The 23,026-nt window shown below is 36.3% G+C and overlaps 1 protein-coding gene across 1 annotated transcript in view; it reads right to left on the bottom strand.

The window, feature by feature from the left end:
* The window catches only part of ITK (IL2 inducible T cell kinase), an 83,751-nt gene that overhangs the window by 42,735 nt on the left and 17,990 nt on the right, over positions 1-23,026 (bottom strand). Inside the window, exons 2-5 of the mRNA XM_074212528.1 lie at positions 15,971-16,075; positions 8,640-8,721; positions 6,379-6,507; positions 2,575-2,615 (exon numbers count right to left, since the gene is read on the bottom strand). Of these exons, the coding sequence (XP_074068629.1) occupies positions 2,575-2,615; positions 6,379-6,507; positions 8,640-8,721; positions 15,971-16,075 (357 nt within the window). The remainder of the gene's footprint in view (positions 1-2,574; positions 2,616-6,378; positions 6,508-8,639; positions 8,722-15,970; positions 16,076-23,026) is intronic.

Consider the following 23,026-nt stretch of genomic DNA (forward strand, 5'->3'; position numbering starts at 1 on the left):
ATGGTCAAACTATGTGAAGCTGTCTATTCTGTTTTTGAAATAATTTTTAATAGAAATGTCTGAAGATATAACAAGCAAAGACAAGCTAGCAAGACTAAAAAAATACTATAAGGAAACCAAGTCCTAGAGAGTGAAGTGTCTTGCCAAAGTAGTAAGTAGAAAAACAAGAATCTAAAGTCAGAGGTTCTGACTCTAAATCTATTGCATTTTCCCCTGTATCAGACTAAGGGAAAGAGGGTGTGGTGAATCTCTGCCATATGTTGCCAAGAAGGTTGTGAAACTTTGTATGTGGCATTTAGAGAAAAGAGTAGATATCTGTTTTGCTGAATAACTTAAGTATAGCTCTTGCCAAGGAGATGGGCTCATTCTTCTAGTGCAGTGATTCAAGGTTTGTTCACCTGGGAACATGCCAATTTTATAATGTCATTCTTCTGCTTGGAGAGAAATGGGCAGAGAGCTCTTCTTGTCTTGGAAGAATCAGCTTGAACTGAAATAATGGGGAAAGAATTCTCCATATGGAATTAGAGAAGCTATCTGGAATTACAAACTTCTCTACTGTCCTCAGTGAGGAAAAATCTACAATAAGATTTTATCAAGAAACAGCATTGGTACATGCTTATCTCATGTTATATATTAAAATGTCAAAATATATCAGTCATTTTAATGAGCTTATTATTCTCAGGGTATTGTGCTAAATTCTGAGGATATGAAGAAAGGCAAGAAGTAGTTCTCAAGAAGCTCATCATCTAATGGAAGGGATAACATGTGAAAAACTAGAAACAATAAACTATATGCAGAGTAGGTGAAAGGTAGTTTTAGAGGAGAAAGCAAGACCAACTCGGGGAGAGGAGAAGAAATTTAGGGAAAGACTCCAGTAGACAAAATTTGAGCCAATTCTTGGAGAAAGACAAGGATAGTGAGTAGCAGAAGTGAGGAAGGAAAGCATTATAATTATGGAACAGGGACGGAGAACATCGGACCCAGGGGCCTTATATGGCTGGCAAAAAACACTTGGTTTGATGCTTCTTTGGCAACTACAGGTGAGGGGCATTTTAGGGGTGAATTAATTAAATGTTTGACCAAATATAGCAGGCTAGTTTTTAAGTTGATAAGTTTGTGTGGCTGGTAAATGATGTTATAAAATAATATCCAAATGAGCCTTGGCAGAAAAAAAAGATTCCCCATTTCTGCTATAGGGCATGGGGGATAGCCAGTCCAAAGGCATCCACAGAAGCAAATCAGTTGGAGTTTAGGAAGGTAGTATTTTCTGAAGACTGGAAAAGGTAGGAAGGGGTCAGATTGTTAAAGATTTTTAAATGCTATACAAAAGACTTTATATTTGGTTCTGGGGGTAATAGGGAGCCACTCAAGTTTATTAAGTAGATAATATGGCATAGCTAGACCTGTACTTTAAGAAAATTACTTTGGTAACTGAGTGGGGTATGGATTGAAATGAAAAGATCAATTAAAAAGCTATTTTGAAAAATCCAAGTAAGAGGTAGTGCGGGTCTGAACTGAAGTGGCTGCTGTCTGAGTGGAGAGAAGGGGACATCTATAAAAGATTCTGTGAAAGTACAAATGACAAGATTTGATAATGGGCTGGGTATAGTGAATGAGTATGTCTCTGAGGTTGTAATCTTGAATAATTGAGGAGATGATGATACCCTGGACTTTCATGGGAAAGGGGGAGGGCTTGGGAGAAAGTGAGTTATTTTGCGAGCATATTGAGTTTGAAATTTCTACCAAATAATACCTTTTAGAGTTAAATTATGGGAGACTGGATACTTTTCATTATTGCCAATTTGTTTCTGTGGGGGGTTTTCTTTTTCCCAATGGAGATTCAAGCTTTTCAAGAAGCCAGACCATGTCTTTCACCTGTGGAACTGGACTCTCCCTAATCAAGTGACTGGCAAGGGTAAAGGAGGAGACCTGATTCTAAGGGATGAACTTGAAACAGAGTGGGAGAGAGATTCTGTTTCAGAATTAGTAGCAACCAATGAAAGGTTTGCCTAAAGCTTTGTGGATGTATGGGAATATCTGCTCAGAGTGTGCACTAGGATCAATAACTGCATATTGATCATATGTTATACAGTGAAGGGAGCTTTTACTTTAATTTGATGACCATAACAACTCAAACTTATAAAAGCTATGTGTAATGATAGATTCCTTTAACGTTAATTATTTTTATTTGATCCTTACTGTGAAGTAGGACAAGTATTTTCACAATTTTGTAGTTGAAAAGACTGATGCATAAAGAAGTAAATGGACTTGCCCTAAGTCAAAGAGCAAATTACATAGTGGGGTTAGACCTCAGGATCAAGTTTTCTGATTCTAAGCCTAATCCATTGGTCTTTTCAATACACCACACTGGATCACCAAATGAAGTAATATGAACCCAGGATATCTACTCAGTGGATTTGAGTTGAGTGATCTGAATTGACTTGAGGTCTATTGCTACTTTTAGCCAGTTTCCAAGAAAAGGGAGTAGAGAGAAGAAAACATAGAGGGGAAACATGCATCCAGAGCCTTGGGGTGAGTGTCAATTCATGCCAAGAACCTTATGGCTTTACTTACCCGGTTGTCTTCAGGAGTGGGAGGAAGAGGCTTCTTTGAAGCTGAAAAGAACAATCAGAAAAACAACGTAAATGTAAAAGCAAACTGGGCAAACCCCAGAGACAAACAACCAAGGGATGTGGGGGCTTTTCACCGAAAAAGAGCAGCAAAGAGAACAAAAGGATAATAGTGAAAAAAAATCACATGCCTGAGGTCTCTCTTCTAAGTTACTCTCAACTTGGGGGCCCACCAATGTTTTCAGTAGTCTGCAACTTCTCTGTTCATATGTGTGCTCACCATGTCTAGCCCTCTCTCTTCCTACTGAGCCTCACTTTACCTGTCTGGAACAGCTACTCTAGCTTCCACACCACTAGATTCCTCAGGAAATTACCTAGGACAAAAGAAACAGTGGGGATGAATGACTATTCATTTAATACTGAAGTAAGTGGAGGTGTACTAATTCACAAGGCAGAATAGGTAATTTGCTCTTTATAGTATATGATGAAGAATTATGGTCTAAAAGTGGGAATTAATGACTCAGGGGAACTAGTGAATCACTGATTTCCTGACACTGCTGTTGGCTCCTTGTCACCTCCTGCACCTCATTTCTGAACAGACTTGAACTGGGGGTGGATAATGTAGGTTGGTTGCCACTGGGTTCCTTTTTTTTCCAATCTACATGCTATGTTCCAAGCATCCACATAATGGATTTTCATCTTTTGTCTTCTTTCTTCATCAATATCATTTCTCCTTACTTTCTTTATTGGAGTTTTTGACATCTAATGATGCTCAAGTTCATTCTAGAGAAAAGTGACTGGGGATGGGGGAGGAGATCTGAGATGATGCCATGCCTAGGTTGAAGGAATAGGGGAAGAAAAGATTGAGAAAAAATAGTACCTTAGCATAAGATATTTACAAGTACTGCTAATTAATATTGAATTGCTTTGCATTATTTGGGATCAGGAAACTGAGGTGAAATCCTGATTCAGGCATTTATTATGGAAACTTGAGGAAGCTCTTTAAGCATACAAGCCTCAATTTCCTCTTGTGTAAAATGGAGAGTGGAGGATGATAAATCTAGAGGTAGAAGGAACTTCTAGGGCTACCTATTACAACCCCCCCTCATTTTACAAATGAGAAAACTTGAGGCCTAAGAAAGTTTAATATCTTACTCAATGTCATATAAGTTGAAATATTAGAAGGGAAAGTTGACTCTATAGCCAGGGTCCTTTCCACTGTGCTACTCTATCACTAGTGATATAGCACTGACTTCATAAGGTTCTTAGGATGATCAGGTGAAATAATCAGCTTTGTAGAATTTGGTGTTCAGTTGTTTTCAGTCATGTTCTGACTTTATTTGGGGTTTTCTTGGCAGAGATAGTAGAGTGGTTTGCCATTTCCTTCTCCACCTTATTTTACAGATGAGAAAACTGCATCAAACAGGGTTAATGATTTGTCCAGGGTCAACAGCTAGTAAATATCTAGGTTGGATTTGAATTCAGGTCTTCCTCTTGCCTAGATCATGCTGGCTTCTTGTTTTCCTGCCTTCAGTTACCACTACTTAGCTTCTCTGACCATGCAACAAAGATGAAATAACCACATGGTGTCAAGGATTTCATGAATTTTCACAAAAGAAAAAACATGTAAAACCCTGTAACAAGGTTAGGCGTGGAAATGATTGAGTGGGGAGTTCTTTATTTCTTCATATGTGGATGTTTCAGATGGGAGACTCCCATTAATGAGCAAATTATCCACCTCTCTAGATGTATGATTCTTATTAGAGGGGCACTAGAGTAGGGATGGTCAAACAGTCAATCAGTAAGAATTTATTATGTTCTTATACTCAAATACTCAAAAGAAGCTGTGATCACATCAAAAATGGAAGTTCCCTTGAATGATACATTTTTCACTGCCTCCTCTTCCTCACCTACTTTGCACTTCTCAAAATATTGTAATTTGGTTTCTGACCCCTTCTATTTAAAGAGTTCTCTCCAAGGTCACTAAGCAGCTTTTAATTACTAATCTGATGACCTTTCTCCATCCTCTTTCCATTTGACCTCTCTAGCTTTTAACACTATTGTCCACCCCCTCCTTAGTAACTAGATACACTTGGCTTCCATAACAAGGCTCTTACCTGGTATGATTACTCCTCCATAGTCCTTATTTACTCATCATTCTTCTTCCTGTGCCCTAAGTGTGGGTGTCCTTTTCTAATATTCACTTTCTATAATATCTCCCTCTTAGAGATTTTATTCACTATAATGGTTCAATCATTACCACTTTACATATTAATTATAAATCCTTATCTCTTTACTGAATCTCTTACTGATAGATAACTTCTTGCCGATGTCCTGCTGATATTTCAAATTCATCATGACCAAAAGGCAATTTATTATTTCACCAAACCCACCCCTTCTTTAAACTTCTTTATTTCTATTGAGAATGTTGACATCTTCCCAGTCATTCAAGATCAGAAATTCTGAGTCATTTTTAACTCTTTCCTTTACATCATCCCACCCCAACCCTTTGTCCAATATCAATTAACTGTCAAGTATTATTAATTTAATTTCTATAATAACATTAATATTTGATGCCCTCTTTCTATTGATATGCCCTCTACCTTAGGTTGGACCCTCATCACCAGTCATCAAGATAACTCTACTAGTCATTTGTTTGTTTGTTTGCTTGTTTTGTGGGGCAATGGGTTTGAATGACTTGCCCAAGACCACACAGCTAGTAAGTATCGTGTCTGAGTCCAAATTTGGATTTAGGTCCCCTTGACTCCAATAGCTGGTGCTCTGTCTGCCTAGTTGTTTTTAGGACTCCATGATTCCAGTTTCTCCTCCCACTCCTTCTGAGTAGTGACTCAGTTGCCAAAATTAGCATCAAAACATTCAGGTCTGAGTATGTTACTTTCCCCTGCTCAAAAATCTTCAGTACCTCCCTATTAGTAACTTCTAGGATAAAATACAAACTCTCTTAGCCCAACAATTCAAGTTTTCTGTATTTTTACTTCAACCTTCCTTTTTTTAGGCATTTAGTCTTCTCTCTCTCTCTCTCTCTCTCTCTCTCTCTCTCTCTCTCTCTCTCTCTCTCTGTCTCTCTCTCTGTCTCTGTCTCTCTTTGTCTCTGTCTCTGTCTCTGTCTCTGTCTCTGTCTCTCTCTCTCTCTCTGTGTGTGTGTGTGTGTGTGTGTGCATGTACTTGTGTCTCAGTCTATTTGTCTGTTTGTCTGTTTGTCTCTTGTCTCTTTGTCTCTTCCTCCCCCCATATTGTCTCTCTCTCTGTCTCTAGTTTAATGTCATTATTTTCTAGGCAAGGAAGCTGAAGCCCAGAGAGGTTGAGTGGTTGAGTGAATTATCTGGGGACACATAGGAAGTGGCAGTGGGATTTAAACCTAGGACAATTCTCCAAGTCCATATTTAGTGTCCTTAAATTTAATAGTCAGAGTTAAAAGCTTAGTAGATTTTAACCTTTTTTGCATCATGGTCAACTTTGGCAGTTTGGTGAGGATCCATTTCAAAAGAATGATGAGGTAAGTTTTTTTAATCCATAATTGAAGGAAATGCTAAGCTAAGTTTAGAAAATAGCTGTGAAATTTTTTTCCTATCCAAGGACAGAGACTCCCCCCCAAAAAATTTATGATCTCCTTCAGAGCTCCCTGAACTCCAAATTAATAACTTATTATCTAAAGCAGCTTCCTCATTTTACAGATGAGTCAATGAAGTTCAACTAAAGTTCAGAGTTGAAGTTAGTTGCCTGAGATCATAGAGCCAGTTAGCAGAGAAGCCTCCAAAGTAGTTCCAAAGGTAGAACATTTTCTTACCATTCTTGGTTGGATCATACTCAGCACAGCCAGATGCAAGCTTCTCAGTCTGAGAGCAGCATCTCCACCTCCCATCCATCCAGAAATTGGGGTGGTACTTAGATACCAGACTGTTGTTATTCTTGGTTTCTGAAAGAGTGATAAATATTTAGGTAAAGAAAGGCAGCTGAGATGTTTTGAAGACAAATGGAATGACTTGTATCCCTAATGTTAGCAAAAACAATCTTTTTGGTTGATCACAAAAAAATATTGAATATGGAATCAAAAAGCCCAAGTTTCAAACCCATGTACAAAACTCACAAAATCTCTTTCATCAGCATTTTCTTAATCTGTTAAACATAAATAATAATACTTAAATTGCTACTTCACTGGGTTGTTGGAAGACAAAAACATTGAACTTGGAATCAGAAGACCTACAACCAAATCTTGGCTCTGCTATTTTACTACCTTTGTCATCTCAGAAAGTGTTTTAAACCCATGGACCTCAGCTTCCTTACTTATAAAATGAAAGAAATGGAATGATATCATCTCAAATAGAAACATATTTCTTTAGGCTGATATTGAATTTTTATTGTTCAGTTGTTGTTGTTCAGTTCTGTTCAATTCTTAGTGACCCCATTTGGAGTTTTCTTGGCAGAGATAGTAAAGTTTCTTTCTCCAGCTCATTACACAGATAAGGATACTGAGGCAAATACGGTAAAGTGATTTGACAGCTGGTGACTGAAGTCATGTTTGAACTTAGGAAAATAGATTTTCCTGGTTCCAGGCCCTGTCCTCTATCTACTGTGTAATGGAGTTACCCCAATTTTGAATTAGAAAATCACAAAACAACATTATCTAGGATATATTTTGTTAAATATTTGCAATTATTTTCAGGAGGCATGTAACCAACTTACCTCAGTTTGACCCCCAAAGACTAGATGATCTCCAAAATTCTTTCCAAGTATAAACAATGACAGTGAATATCACTCAGAACAACCAAAAAAAATCTCTTGAAGAACAAGTGGAACAACAGAAAAAAATGCTGAATTTGATGTCAGAGGACCTGAATTTCTTGTTACTTGTGTGACCTCAGATAAGTGATTTCATATCTTGAGGTCTCTAAAATGAGGAAGGGGGGCAAAGATGGTCCCAAAATTGCCTTCCTGCTGTCAATCCATGATCCTATAATACCTATATTAAGGACAATAGCAGAAAAATCAGTGATCTCAGTTTGTGCCAGTGCTGTCTAGGGAGTATGATTGGGAGACTTAACTTCCAGACTTAATTCTAGGATTATCTTTGGGTAAGATAGGAAAAATAATTTCAGCTCTCTGGGCTTCATTCTCTTCATCTATGAAATGAGAAGGCAGATCACTTTGAAGTTCCTTTACACCTGCAGTATTTTGTACCTCTATTCAGATTGGCAGCTTCTAATAGACAGAAATGGCTTTAATTACATCTGATTTTGATTCTGTTCAGCACACATCTGGAATAGAACTTAATAAATGCATCTATAGATGGCTGTAAGGGCACCTGATTCTAAAAGACTAATTGTCGATCTTTTAAAGAAGTCAAAGGAAAAAAAGATCGTTGAAAAGAGATTTTTCTTAAAAACTGAAACCAAAGAATACTTGTTCAGTTGCTACCTCTAAATTATATACTTTTCTCTAACACAACTTGTCAGCTTAATAAATTGTGGTCAAGCAGGGTAATCCTAGGCAAGAAGGCACTATATTAACGGTAGGGCCTTATTTAAAATAAAACAAACAATTTATTAGTTTGGTGGTAGCTAGGCACAGTGAATAGAACAGTGGACCTGGACTCATGAAGTCTCATCTGAGCTCAAATCCAGCCTCAGACACTGTCTAGCTATGTGATTCTGGGAGACATTCAGTTTCCTCATTTGTAAAATGAGCTGAAGAAGAAAATGACAAACCACTCTGTACCCTTGTCAATAAAACCCCTAGTGGCGTCACAAAGAGTTGGATCCAATTGAAATGACTAAATAACAACAAAATTGGTTTATTAGAGGGGAAGCAGAACCCAGTAGCTAGAGGGCTGGAATTGATGTCATGAATATCTGGGTTTAAGTTCTATGTTTGACATTAGCTGTGTGACTGCAGTTTAGTCTTCAAGATTTTTCTACAAAGTTATAGATTTGCTTAAATTTTTTTTGGTAAATGAAATTTCCCTCTCTCAAAATAAAAAGAATCCCAGAGCTTTCATGTGTTTTTAAAGTTACTTATTCATTGTTATAATCATAGGCAAAGGCTGATTACCTTCTTTAAGAGCCAACACCCATCTCTGTCGGCTCTCTCGATCAGGAGCAAATACATATAGGAGATAATTATCATGCACCACCTGGAGTGAGAGATATGCAACAGAATTAGTAAATGCAACACAAACCTGTTGGCAGACAAGAAATTTTTTTGCTTTATGGAATTTTGACCAGTTTTTTAGATCAGTGGCTCTCACTTTTTGGTCTCAGGATCCCTTTATTCTCTTAAAAAATATTATTGAAGAGCCAAAAAGAACTTTTGTTCATGTGAGTTATACCTATTAATGTTGACTGTATTAGAAATGAAAACTTCTCAGTATCATTTCAAAAATAGTCTTAACTTTATAGGCTCCTTGACACTGTAAACCAAAAAAGTCTCAGGATTGTAGGTATCTCAGAACACACCCTGGGAATTGCTCCTGTGTATATAAAACATTTGGATCCTGAGGCATTATATAGAGACAAGTTTTCTGGAGTTGGAGTCAGTTAAAACTATCTTCAAATCTGCCTCTGATAATGAGACTTTTGCAGGAAAGTCACTTAACCTCTCTAACCTTCTTTATTTTCTTCTCTGTAAAACTGAGATAATCACAATGATACTAGTACTTATCTCCCAGAGTTATTGTGAGGGTCAATTGGATGATGTATGTAAAAGTGTTCCAAAATATCATAGAAATACCAAATACTCTTAAAATGACAAATGGTACAAATAGTTAAAGTGAAGCAGAAGTTTTTGGTGGGTTTAGTAATTATGTAAAATTATGTAACTTATGTAAAAAAATAAAAAAATTAGGTAAAAAAGAGGTAAATGTTAGACTAGCAGCTAGGTGGTACAGGGGATAGAGCATCAGGCTGGAAAACTCATTTTTGTGAGTTCAAATCTGATCTCAGGCTTTTCAACTGCGTAATCCTTGGCAAATTACTTAACCCTATTCACCTCAGTTTTCTCATCTATAAAATGAGTTGGAGAAATACCAAACCACTTCAGCATCTTCACCAAGAAAACCCCAAAAAGGGAGTCACAAATAGTTGGACACAATTGAACAATGGATATTAGGCAGAATAGATTGTTGTCCTTAGATTCTATAACTGCTTGTATTCAGCAAAATAACTTGTACCTACAGCAAATCTCATTTTGACACTATCAGGAGATAAATTTCTTTTTACCAAGAAAGTACATTTATTTCTCAGGCTGCAATTCTGTGACAGTTTTTGCTTGTTCTTCCTGGTATATATGATATAAAGATATTAGATGGAAAATATGCAATCAGATTTTCAATCACTAGGCACTGAAGTAATTTCTTTCAATTTAAGTCTTTCATTTTCTTTCAAAAAAGTCATATCACAAGGATCTTTTTTCATAGGAGAGAGATTCTCTCCTCATGTTAGGTTTATAATGAATGTTCACAGTTTCAGTTTGGGAGAACCTTCAATAAGGGAATATTAATCTACCTTTCCAATTATATATCTCATCAGAATCATACCAAAACAATCAATCAATCAGAAAGTATTTATTAAGCAGTAATATGCACTGTTATTGTGCTAGATATTAGAGATATTCAAATACTCAAATGATCTGTGATCTCGTCAATTTTAGAAGTTCCCTTCAATGTTGCAAATTATAACCCCTTTAAGCTTTCCACTTCTTTTCAGCTCTTGTCCTGCCTTCTCAAAAGTATATTACAAGAGGTCTACCCAGCATTATAGATGTCTTACTGACTTCAAGTCACATTATGAAAATACCAGTGAATCTCTCTGGCTAAATGACAACTGTCCTTCACCCATAACACAAGACCAGGCCATCCTTTCTTCCCATCATACGTTTCTATGATGGCATCTTTTATTTGTTACTTTTCTCATTTACTCATTAGTTATATGTTGTAGCTCATTCAGACCTACTGTGCCTCTCCATTACCCTCTGATATTCATTTTACTTCTTCACAGACGGTTGTATTATAGGTCTTGCTGCCATAAAGAAACAGCATAGATTGTTAGTATTAAAAAAGTAAGCTTTTAGGGGTGGCTAGGTGGTGCAGTGGATAAAGCACTGACCCTGGAATCAGGAGTACCTGGGTTCAAATTTGGTCTCAGAGACTTAATAATTACCTAGCTGTGTGGCCTTGGGCAAGCCACTTAACCCCATTTGCCTTGCAAAAAAATAAAAAGTAAGCTTTTTTGCTTCTTGGGAAACTTAGAATCATTAAAGGAACTTTGTAATTTCTCAAAAAAATCCAACCTCCTCTCTTCTTTTTGTTCAACTTTAAACCTACTTTTTTATCTATTAATACTGTCTCTACCCAGATATACAAAGTGATAAATGAGTTCTAAAGATTTTTCTTCCAAATTCATATCAAGATTTGGACAATAGACATTCTTCAATTTCAAGATCTTTCCTATAGGGATGGTTAAGTCAAACTTTTTTGAGCAGTTACATATCTCTTCTAGCAAGTTCTGAACTGATCCTGGGTTTTATGTAACAAAGTACAATGTCATCCATATCAGGAATATCTGGAGGAGCTAACCACCCACAGAGCAACCCTCTGTGAATTACTCTACCCTAAATCTTCTTTATCAGAGTGGCAAAAAAATATACTTTGGGCAAACAAATATCTTCTTATTAATGGCTTTGTGTGATATTTATCAGGGAATTGTTGAAGTAATTTCTGTTGTGATTTCTATCTTTCAGTGACTGATTTTTATATGTTGATGGGAACTACAACACTGGAAAATAGCCTCTGAGGGAATATTTTGCTCTACCAATCAAATTTTTTTTCATAGTCAACAAATGATAAACAAAAATAGAATTTTATCTTCTGTACATCTCTCAGTCAATTGCTAAATGTTATGTTTTTGTTCATTGTTGAATATTCCTTGTGAAAGTCTAAAGACTCCCTACACCTAGTCTCATCTAGGATGTCATTGATTGGTATACAGATGACTTTTATAAAGATTTTGTATACATTGGGGGTTAAGTACATAAGTCAGTAGAGGCTTTTTTTTATTTTGTATCAATAAAGTTTGGGATGGTTTTATTTTCCTTCAGTATCTTTGATATCTTCCCTTCCTTCAGATTCTCTGCATATCCATCTCTCAAGGGATACATATATTATTATCATATATGTGTATAAATATATGTATATATCATATAAAATATATATAACCATCTGCTTTCCCAGTCTTTCTTCTCTTTATTGCATTTCTACTTCCCCTATAAGCACATTTGAGACTAATATTAGGGTCCAAATGTAGTGGTTCTTAGCCTTAATATAGGAAAGTTTATTCTGGCAATCATTACATATGCATTCCATTTCCTTCTACTTCCTATTCTTTCATTTTTGTTTTTAATTGGTTGAATTTCTTGCCAAATTTTCTTTAAATTTTTCTTTTTTTCCTACTATCATGAAAGATGCTACTTTATGAAACAATACCGCTCATAATCAGCTATTATCCTTCTTCATGAGAATATACAAATGAATTTATATTGTAAACAAGTATTGCCTTTAGCTACCATCTCTCTGCTTGGAAAGTAAGTCCAGTGTTGCTGACCACCATGCTTTCTGGCTATGTTTGTCTCTTTGTTGTGGTAGTAGATTTAAAGCAATTAAACTTCTATATAAAAACTGTGTCAGTGATGTTTCTGATGTAAAATTGTGCTAATGTCATGTCTGATGTTCATTTCCCATATCTGATTGAGATAAGATTCAGGGTTTTGTGGGAGTCAAAAAAACTCTCATTGGGGAAATTACCTCAAGCAATATAGAACAGCGTTATCTCTGCAAAGGACAGTTTTAGAGTTGCCTGAGGTATTAAGTTCTCCCTTGCTCAGGGTCATACAATTAACATGCATCAGAACTGGGAGTTGAACCCCAAATCTTCCTGAAGCTGACATCAGGAATCTCTCTCTCCACTGTGCCACAATGCCTCATTTCATTGCTAATTGCTTGTTTAAGTAATCCAGGTCTAAGTTTTCATACTCCTTATCTTTTTCTCATTATGATTTATTTTCCCTGACATATCAGTGATCTGACGATAGATAGATAGATAGATAGATAGATAGATAGATAGATAGATAGATAGATAGATAGATAGCTTATTCTGGTATAATTTCCACATTTTTAAAAGCCTTTTTTCTATATTATTTCTATATTTGTGATGGTATTTGTTGCTTGTCATGCTCCAGAGTTTACCAATTCCATTTTTGAAGAAAGTGTTCATGTTATAAAAGTTGTATAATCTACAAGTTTTTGGCTTCTCTCATTCTTTTTTCCTGAACCATATTTTTAAATAGAATTCTCATATTTATTGTCCACCTATTTGCCCATAATACTGTCATAGGAACTGAGTCATATTAATCTTGTCTTTCTTAGAAGTTGCAGATAAATGGAAGGTTGACTCACAAGTACATTTTGGAGAAGCAAAGAAAGGATTTGGCAGAGTTGGTTCTGTTATGTTTAACAACTAGCTTTCCACAACATACTATTAAGTTTAATCGACATTATTATCATTTTTCTCCATCCTTTTCTTAAGTCTAGGCATTCAACAAAAACAATAAATCAAACCTTGATTTATAGGATTTTCCCAATTCTAAGGTATAAGTGCTCACATTGAAAATTTAACAACTGGCTCTCTTAATCTGGTTTGATCTGACTCCAATACACCTCTGGTTCAAAAGCATCAAGAAACTTTATTTCATGGCATATCTCATCATTTCATATTGTAACTCATTGTTAAGACTGTAAAAACACTACTATCAAACTAGTTTATGTATCAGTAATAGTCACTGAGGATTAAGAGGTAGAATAATTCTATAATAAACTTGATGAAATCTAAAATAAATCAATATATACTGATATTTGATGATTTCAATGCAAAGTTATGAATGGTTAAAAAAATAGGATTTGGTAATACAACAATAAAAAAAAATCCTTGTTCTCAAGGAGCTTACATTCTAATCATGGAGTTGCTATTGTTTAGTTATTTCTGACTCTTTGTAACATCATTTGGGGTTTCCTAGCAAGGATATTGATGTGGTTTCCCATTTCCCTCTCAACTTATTTTACAGATAAGGAAACTGAGGCAAATAGGATTAAGTGGATTGCCTAGGGTCATACAGTTAATTAAGTGTCTGAGGCCAGATGTGAATTTAGGAAGATGAATCTTCCCGACTCCAGACATACCACCTATCTGCCCTCTTGGGAGACAACACATACACTTATAAGTACCCAGAGGTATGAGTAAAATATACATAAGGGAAGTACAAAGGGATGGGGGGGGGGGATTGATAGTAGGCAAGGGGATAAGGAGAGGCCCTATATAAGGATATGATATTTAAACTGAGCTCTGAAGGAAACTAGAAATTATTCACAACTTCAAAAAATTCATGATGAAATTATACCTCCCACCTCTGTGCAGAGAGGTGCCAGACTAGAAGTAGGGAATCAGACATTCTCAGACAAGGCCTGAAGGCAAGGCTTCTACTAGGGGCAGGAAGGGAAGAATTGATATGTGGGGAAAGATTGAAGGAAAAAGTAGCATCATTAAAACATTTTAAAAGAACAGAAGAAAAAAGAGGAACTTATGGGGATTCAAAGTGATTTTCCTAGTCTTCTTAAACAATATGCATATTTCTCTTTTAAAAAAAACTATATAACAGTTTCTTATCTAATTTCTTTCCCAGCTTCTTATAAGAATCTTCTTTCTAATAGTGGAATTCAGGTTCCTTGAAATCAGGGTCAGTTTTTGCTTTTTTCTTGTATACATAGTCTTTAGGATAGGGTCTAGTATATAATGTTTAATAAATGCTTATTGATTGTTTGATTGTCCTTTGTATATTGTTCTTTTGTGTTTGCAAATAATTGGTAAATTCACAATAGAAAAATTATTAAAAGGCAAACAAATAATCTAGGATTCTAAGTCATGGGGGTAAAAGAGTCCATTATAAATTAGGGGAACTTGATGAGAGTTTGGGTTGAAATTTATCCTTTATTCTCAAAGAAGACCATGACATTAGGGATGCCACGATATGCATCTGAATTGAATTTGAGTAAGGGGGTACAGTGTGCAAAGTCACCAGCCTCATTTTCTCCTTGGGAACCATTTAGGTCCAGCAACCAAATATGGATCAGATATGGCCTTTTTAAGCTAGGTCTTTCCCAGGTCACAGTTTGACTGAGACAATGCCCATTCAGTGATTAAGGTCAGGTAAGAGAGAGATGAGGAAAAAGAAGTCAAGAATGGCCACTTCCAAAAAAAAATAAATAAACTAGGAAGACAGTCTGTGCAAAGGCCATGTGTGAGAAACTGAGAGAAGGGAAGTTTATTTGGACTGAAAAATATATACCTGAAAGTCGTATATCTGAAGGCTGAAAAAGTAGGTTAGAGCCAAGCTGTGAAGGATTTTAAATGCCAATCAGAAAATGTATTTAATTTTAGAAGTAACAGGAGGTTGCTGTGTTCACTGAAGAGTGTTCAGGAGAGTGTCATGGTTAGTCCTGTCACATAGTAATAGCACTTTGCAACTTTGTAAAGAAGGGATAGGAGAAAGAAAATCCTTGAGGCAGGGAGAGACTAGGATGGGATAATATGGGAGCCCTGAATACAGTGCAGAAACACTGCCTATGAGATCTAGTTGTTCTCACTCAATAATAGCCATGCATTTACTAACCTAAGATGCTGCTGGTTTATCTATAGGGTCTCAAGCAAATCACTTTTCCTGTGTGGGCATCCAAAATTCTGTGGCTTCTATGCTAACACACCTTCTGTGCACATCTATCTTACAGTTATTGATTAGGCATCATCTGATTTGCCACTGAGGTGGGGGCCCCATCAAAGGAGGGACACCTTTTTACAGAATGGTGAAGAAATTCCTTGGGTGATGGGCTGAAAATTTTGAGATCAGCATGTTTTGCCCACAGTTATTGAAACTGAAACTGAAACCTCTCTGTGCAATCTATTAATGAAAAAGAGAACACAGATATCTTAGGGGCCATTTCTGAATTACAGACACCATACCAGAGACTAGTTGGTCCAGTGAATAGAGCACTGGACCTGGTATCAGGAAGACTTATTTTCCTGAGTTCAAATCTGGTCTTAGACACTTATTAGTTATATGACCTTGGTCAAATCACTTAACTCTATTTTCCTCTGATTTTTTGTCTATAAAATGAGATGAAGGAGAAATTGGAAAAATCAAGTCCCAAATGGAGGCACAAAGAATCAGGCATGACTGAAAAAAATGATTAAATAACAACAAAGAAGAGTAAAGTTTGTATCTCCTGCCTGTATCCTCTAACTGTATCCCAGTTACTGTGGCACTAGGAATAGTTGACTTACTTGGAAGGGATATTTATAGTGGCAAGGAATACTGATGTCACTCTTCACAATCTCCACACATTTGATTCTGGAAAGTTCAATGGAACCCTTCAAAGTTCGCTTTTTCTGTGAAGAGAAAATCATAACTCTAATTAAGCAAGCAAAATTCAAAAGTTTTTTCCCAGAGTACTTCTGAATGGCAGAGGCAGTGATGTAGGACAAAATTCTTAATTTGATGTCAGAGGACCTAAGTTCAAATCTGAGCTCTTTTGTTTGCTACCTTGCCTACCAGAAGTACTGAGGTGGTGCAATGGTTATAGCATCATAACTAATATCAGGAAGAACTGAGTTTGAGTCTGTCCTTATATATTTATAAGTTTTGTGACTGTTGATCTGTTTCTTTGTAAAATGACAATCTTGATACCTTCTAAAATCTCTTTTGGTTTTAAATCTAGAATTCTTTGATTAAAAATTCAACATTAGCTTCTTCCCCTTTCTTCCCCAATCCTTAGTTCTCCTTAGTTGTGAACAAGCCTTCCCTTTGCCAAAATTACTGTGAACTGGTCTATCGCCATCCTTCAGTGAGAATGATTGCTTGCTCTGTATAATGGATGCAGATGCTGCTCAATATCAATAGGACATGCTCTTAATTGTTTTCCCATTGGTGATATTAAGTTTGTATGGGTCATCTAATCATAGATATAAAGCTAGAAGTAACTTTAAAATGCATTTACTCCAATCCTCTCATTTTGCATATATAGAAACAGTCCAGAGAGGAGAAATATCTTGCCCAAGGTAAGAAAGGTAGAAAGTGGGAGAACTAGAATTTTAATTTGGGACCTGACTCCAGATTGGGCAATCTTTCCATTGCACCAATACACAGTATTTTACAAAATTTCCCCATGTGACTAATGATATACATTTGAGAGTCAGGCAGGTTAGGTTTAGATAAGACAAATTCTATGGTCATAAGAACAGAAGAGCTGGCTGGTTTATCTATGATTCCAATTCACTGCCTCTTTAGTTCAACAATTTAAACCACTTGCACCCTTAAATAACACTGTGAGCTGGATAAATTTAACATTCAGTCATCACTTTCTATAATTTTCCTTTGACTAGTTGTGGTACCATCATGTTGTTGCAATTGGACCTATCTTTATTATATATCACATTCTATGTCTATTATTATATTCTCATCAAAACCTGCCCATCCAGGGCCCTTCCTATGCTAGACTGAAAAAGTAATCTATGGTAAAATGTCTACTACTTACTTGTAATTACCAGTGGAAGTCTATTATAAAACAGTTCTTTTCCTGACCCATGGATGAAGAGAGAGGAAGGAAGGAGTAATAGAATTTGGAACTCAAAACAACAACAAAAAAAAAAGTTTAAAAGTGTTTTTATGTGTAATTAGGGGAAAATATTGTTTTTTAAAAAGTCTTTAGGGGCGGCTAGGTGGCACATTGGATAGAGCACCGGCCTTGGAGTCAGGAGTACCTGGGTTCAAATCCGACCTCAGACACTTAATAATTACCTAGCCATGTGGACTTGGGCAAGCCACTTAACCCCACTGCCTTGAAAAATCTACAAAGAAAAAAGTCTTTGGGCAGAGATTAGATAGCTATTTGTTGAAGATACATAATAGAAGCTCTAGTTTAGATAAAAGCTGAATCAGAAGAAGTCTAAAGAGTTCAAACCTAAAATTCTATGATTCTAGGACTTACAGCTTCATAAAATGAAAGTTAGCCAGAATAGAAAAAGCGGCACCTGTATCATCAACTTATTTTGTGACTTCGGGCAAGTCATTTTACATCTCTGAGATTGTTTCACCACTTGTAAAATTTTGTAAAAATTTACAAAAATATCATTTAACAGTGGTCATTGGGGGTGGCTAGGTGGTGTAGTGGATAAAGCACCGGCCCTGGAGTCAGGAGTACCTGGGTTCAAATCCTGTCTCAGACACTTAATAATTACCTAACTGTGTGGCCTTGGGCAAGCCACTTAACCCCACTGCCTTGAAAAATCTACAAAAAAAAAGTCTTTAGGCAGAGATTAGATAGCTATTTGTTGAGGATACATAATAGAGGCTCTAGTTTAGATAAAAGCTGAATCAGAAGAAGTCTAAAGAGTTCAAATCTGAAATTCTATGATTCTAGGACTTACAGCTTCATAAAATGAAAGTTAGCCAGAATAGAAAAAGCGGCACCTGTATCATCAACTTATTTTGTGACTTCGGGCAAGTCATTTTACATCTCTGAGATTGTTTTACCATTTGTAAAATTTTGTAAAAATTTACAAAAATATCATTTACCAGTGGTCATTGGGGGTGGCTAGGTGGTGTAGTGGATAAAGCACCGGCCCTGGAGTCAGGAGTACCTGGGTTCAAATCCTGTCTCAGACACTTAATAATTACCTAGCTGTGTGGCCTTGGGCAAGCCGCCTAACCCCATTTGCCTTACAAAAAACCTAAAACAAAACAAAACAAAAAAATACCAGTGGTCATTAAAATGTTTTAATTCTAAGAGTCTATGGACTTTACATGGATGATTAGTAACAGCTGCCTGTAAGAACCTCTATGAGCACACTGTCTGCTTAGATACAAGCTAGATTATCCTTTAATTCTGCCACAGCTGGGATTAAACTCTGTAGTTCTCACTATAATCATAGCTCTTTGGCACAGCTCATCTGAATAGCTTCCAAAACAGGCTAAGTATAAATGATTCTTTTCCTGCATCCATCAGCAACTACCCAGAGTTACAGACTTTTGAGTTATAAAGTTTACAAAACTTCCAGTTTTTAGATCTCTCGTCCACTTGATAGTAAAGCTGATGCAATGAAAGTAAAGAAAGTAACAGTAACTGCTGATGTTTCTATATTTGGGGACAAGTTAAAAGATGTCTTTTAAAACTTTGCTGAATTGAAAAGTTAATGTGAATGCTTCCCACATTCCTTCTGATTAATAACTGATTAATTTCTCCTTGTCTTTGTCATTTTTAAATTTTATTTCTTTATATCTATTTTTATTTAATGGGGGGAGGAGATGAAAAAGGGGGGGGGAGAACAAGTTAGATAATTTCATTAGAATTCCCAGTGGGGAAGCTGCCTTTACTTCTGCGAATTGGAAGTACTTGCTTTGCAATTATCTTTAGAGATTTCCTGAGGAAATTGAAAAGTTAAGGGCCTTTCCTGGGATCACATTGTGTTTGATAGGATTCGAACCTAGGTTTTTCTAATACCACTCTAACCACTATACCACTGTCTCTGTCCTCCCTATTTGTTAATGTTCTTCATTTAACCCTTCAGTTTCTCCAATTTCTATCATATGGGAAGCATATGCTTCTTTGAGTTATATGAATATATATATATACATATATATATATATATACATATGAGGATCAGGAGATATTTCTCTTGGAAAAAGAAATGACTTGCGGAGAAAGTAGAACACGTATGTATGGAACATGATAGTTGTCTCAAATATCTGAAGGGCTATCTTGAAAGATTAGATTTGTTCTCTTTGATCCTACAGGGCAGAACCAAGAGTAAAGAGCAGAAGTAATAAGGACACAAATTTAGATTTGATCTCAGGAAAAGTTGCTGTAATTGAGAGTTCTTCAAAAGTGGAATAGACTGATTAAGAAGTGGAGGTCTTCCAACTTTGATGAGATGACCAGGTGGGGATTCCTGGGGATTCCTTTCATGAATGGATTGATTAGATGGATACTGAAGTCTCCTCCAGTTCTCAGTTTCTGTGATTCTATGATTCTTGACCACTGGGGTAGTTTTATTATTTGTTCTTCATTCTTGAAGAAGACCATTGGCATAACAAGATGATAACTTGAATTGCGTGTGAATTGGATAAGAATGGGATGGAATCGTGCAAAGTAGTCAGTCTCATTCTTTCCTCCTGAACCATTGATTTCCAGTGACAAGCCAAGGTCAAGACAACTGATGATTACCCAGGATAAAGTGGGTGATCATGGTCTTTCTAAATTAAGTCTCAGCAGAAAGAATAAGGACAAGCAAGTGTTTGGAATTGTTCTTGTCCCAACTATCACAAATTGGTGTGATCCTGGGCAAGTATTTCCCCCTTTGTGACCTCATTTTCCACATTTATAAAAATGGGCAAAATGGATGGGGATAGGTGCTTCAAAACTATGATGATAAGATTCTCCATTGTTTAAAAGACTATGGTGATATATGTAAATCAGGAGCTATGTAAATAAGGCTTGAAATATGGACGAAGAAGCTAAATGATGGTTTGAGGGTCTGAATTAGAAAGAAAAGTCTGCATGGGAAATTCTTAAATTTTAGTTCAATTACAAAAGATCTACCTTTGGGGACAAAAATTTGCTCCAAAGAGTTTTCAATATTCTTATTTTAAGTGGGAAGCTAAACTAAGACTGTGGTTGTCTCTAAGACTCAAATCAGATGGTCTTAAAAAGCTTGATTTTCTGATGATCTCATTGCTTATATGCTTGAATGGGCTTAAAACAGTAGTCTTAAATTCCTTTTTCATTATCATATGACTGTCCATGTTTGCCTTCAGAAGCCATTCTACTCTCCCCCCGCCCAGTTACAATTTCCTTATTCTCTCTCTCTTGATACTATATGGGTTTCCTGATGCCTTAGAAACAACTAGCCAGCTGTGCTTAAGTGAACCATGGGACAGGAGGTTAAACACAATTCTGCATCTGGGAAGTGCCTATTACCCTGTAATCTCCCCCAAACAACTGTGCTATTTCTGAAAATGCCTGGGTAACATAGTTCAAGAAAAACAATAAAAGGTCACTCCCATAAGCCAGAGGAGCAAGCAAAACTTGCCCTTTGTTTTTTCTGTTTGTTATTCTGTCTGCCTAGCTCAGGAATATATTGTCTTTTGTCTCATCTCTTTCACCAGTTGGGTGAAGAACTAGAAGATATTTGGCAGCCTTGTGGCTTCATGTAGAATATTTGGCATATATACATTCACAATTCAAAAAAACTATTTATGTCCATTATGCATGCAAAAACTATACATTCCAAAAAAGTGTCGTTTTAACTATTCTTTTAAAAGAATAAATTTTATGGTTGTGTGGTTCAGTAGATAGAAGTCCACCCTTGAGAGCAGAAAGTTCTGGGTATAAATTGTACCTCCATCATAGACTAGCTGTGATACTTAAAAACTTCTTTATGCCCCAAGAAGTTCTGTAAGACTATTAAGGTACACAGTGATGAATGGAGCATGGTATCCACCTCCCAACAGAAATATGGAATCAAGGTGCAAAATGAGACATATATTTTTGGGTAACAGCCAATATGGGTATCTATCTTGATTATAAATGGTTGTTAAAATAATTTTCTTTTTCCTTTATTTTTTTCAAGAGTGGGAGGAGAAAATAAATTTTTTGTTAATTTTTGTAAGATTACATTTAAAATCAGATTTAAAGACTATGAGATACAGATTAGTTGTCAATATGCATTGTTAGGGGGTTTCTATACCTAGAGTTCCCCTCAACAATGAAATCAGACTCTTCCATGGACTGGATTCAATTCTATAGCCCTGATTTCTTACTCTAGGATCACTATCCCAGGGATGATAATAATAATTTTCCCAGGGATAACATTTACACACACACACACACACACACACACACACACACACAAGTGGCATGCATGTATGTGATATATGCATACTTATGTAGTCATCTGTGGATGACTTTTACATATATATGTATATATATATATTATTACTAGAGTTCTTTCTCATTTAGTTTTTAATGTATATATTCTTTATTAAGTACTTTCTCATTTGATTTTCTCATCTCATTTGATCCTTACACAATCCCAGAGGAGGGGAAGAGACAAAGCAACTGAGATGAATGAGGTTAAGTAACTTGCCCAAGGTCACTTGGCTTATAAGGTGTAGAATCAACACTAAAATCCAGATCTTCTGATCCCCAAATCTCCTACTTTTCCCATTATACCCATGCTTTTCTTTCAATTCTCCCCAACCTCTAGTCTTTTCCTCAGCATGTGGTATAATACCATAATAACAGTTGTCCATACATGGCGATACATGATTTGGTTTTGGTGGTAATGGCTTAATTATAAAAAGATAACTTGTTATATGGGATAGAGTATTGGATTAACAGTTAGGAAATCTGGGTTCTGCTTCTATATTTGCTGCTAACTAGCCAAGTGACATTGGTAAAGTCTCTGCTTTCTCTGGTCCTTAATTTTCCCCTGTGTAAAATCAGCTTGTTGGGCTAGAAGATGTCAGAGGTCCCATAGAGATTCTGAGATTCTATGATTCTATGAGTTAGTAAAAAAATTTCCAGGAATCTCCCTGAAGAATCTAACAATACCCGTGTGAAAAGTACCCAGGATGAATCATGAGTCCACGCACTTCCTTCTTGATTTATACACTTTACACAGAACACCCTATTTACCCCCTAACCATTCTCTCCTAGGATAACAATGGCAGTGTTGACTCAAAGCAAAAAAGTACTATTAATAGAAATACAGGTGCAGCTCCCAAAGGCTCTCCCCTAAACCCTTCATGCTAATTAAATGAGATTTGTCTTTGGTAGAGTTAAAGGTTTGAGCAGACAGTTATGAAATGACAAACTCTGAACAACCCATGACTTTGTCCTTTCTTCTTTTCCATAAGACCTTCCTCATATAGACATCACAGTCACATAATTTTCCTCCTTCTTGGTGGTGAGTGCCACAAGGTTGATTATAGTATGGAGAAGATCATCTTGATAATCTTATAATGGACCCTTTTTATCAAATTTTGCACCCTGATTACTACCAAAAGAAAGGAGAATATTTTTCATAGCCCCATCACGTTGTGAATTTGACAGCAGAAGATGACAGATGACAGATGACTTCCTATCAAGCAAGTAAAAGATCTAGCAAGATTGTAGCAACCATGGTAGTAGGAGTATAGAGAGAATCTTGACTCCAATACTTCTGCATGTACACATGAAGCTATAAGTTCAGAGACTGTGATGTCCTACTCAGAATCTTTCAATTAGTGACATTCCCTTGAAATATTAGCCAGGTTTACCTTATCTTATGTAAGAATAGTTC

The sequence above is a fragment of the Macrotis lagotis genome, chromosome 1 (genome assembly GCF_037893015.1).
Source record: "Macrotis lagotis isolate mMagLag1 chromosome 1, bilby.v1.9.chrom.fasta, whole genome shotgun sequence".
Classification (NCBI taxonomy): domain Eukaryota; kingdom Metazoa; phylum Chordata; class Mammalia; order Peramelemorphia; family Peramelidae; genus Macrotis; species Macrotis lagotis.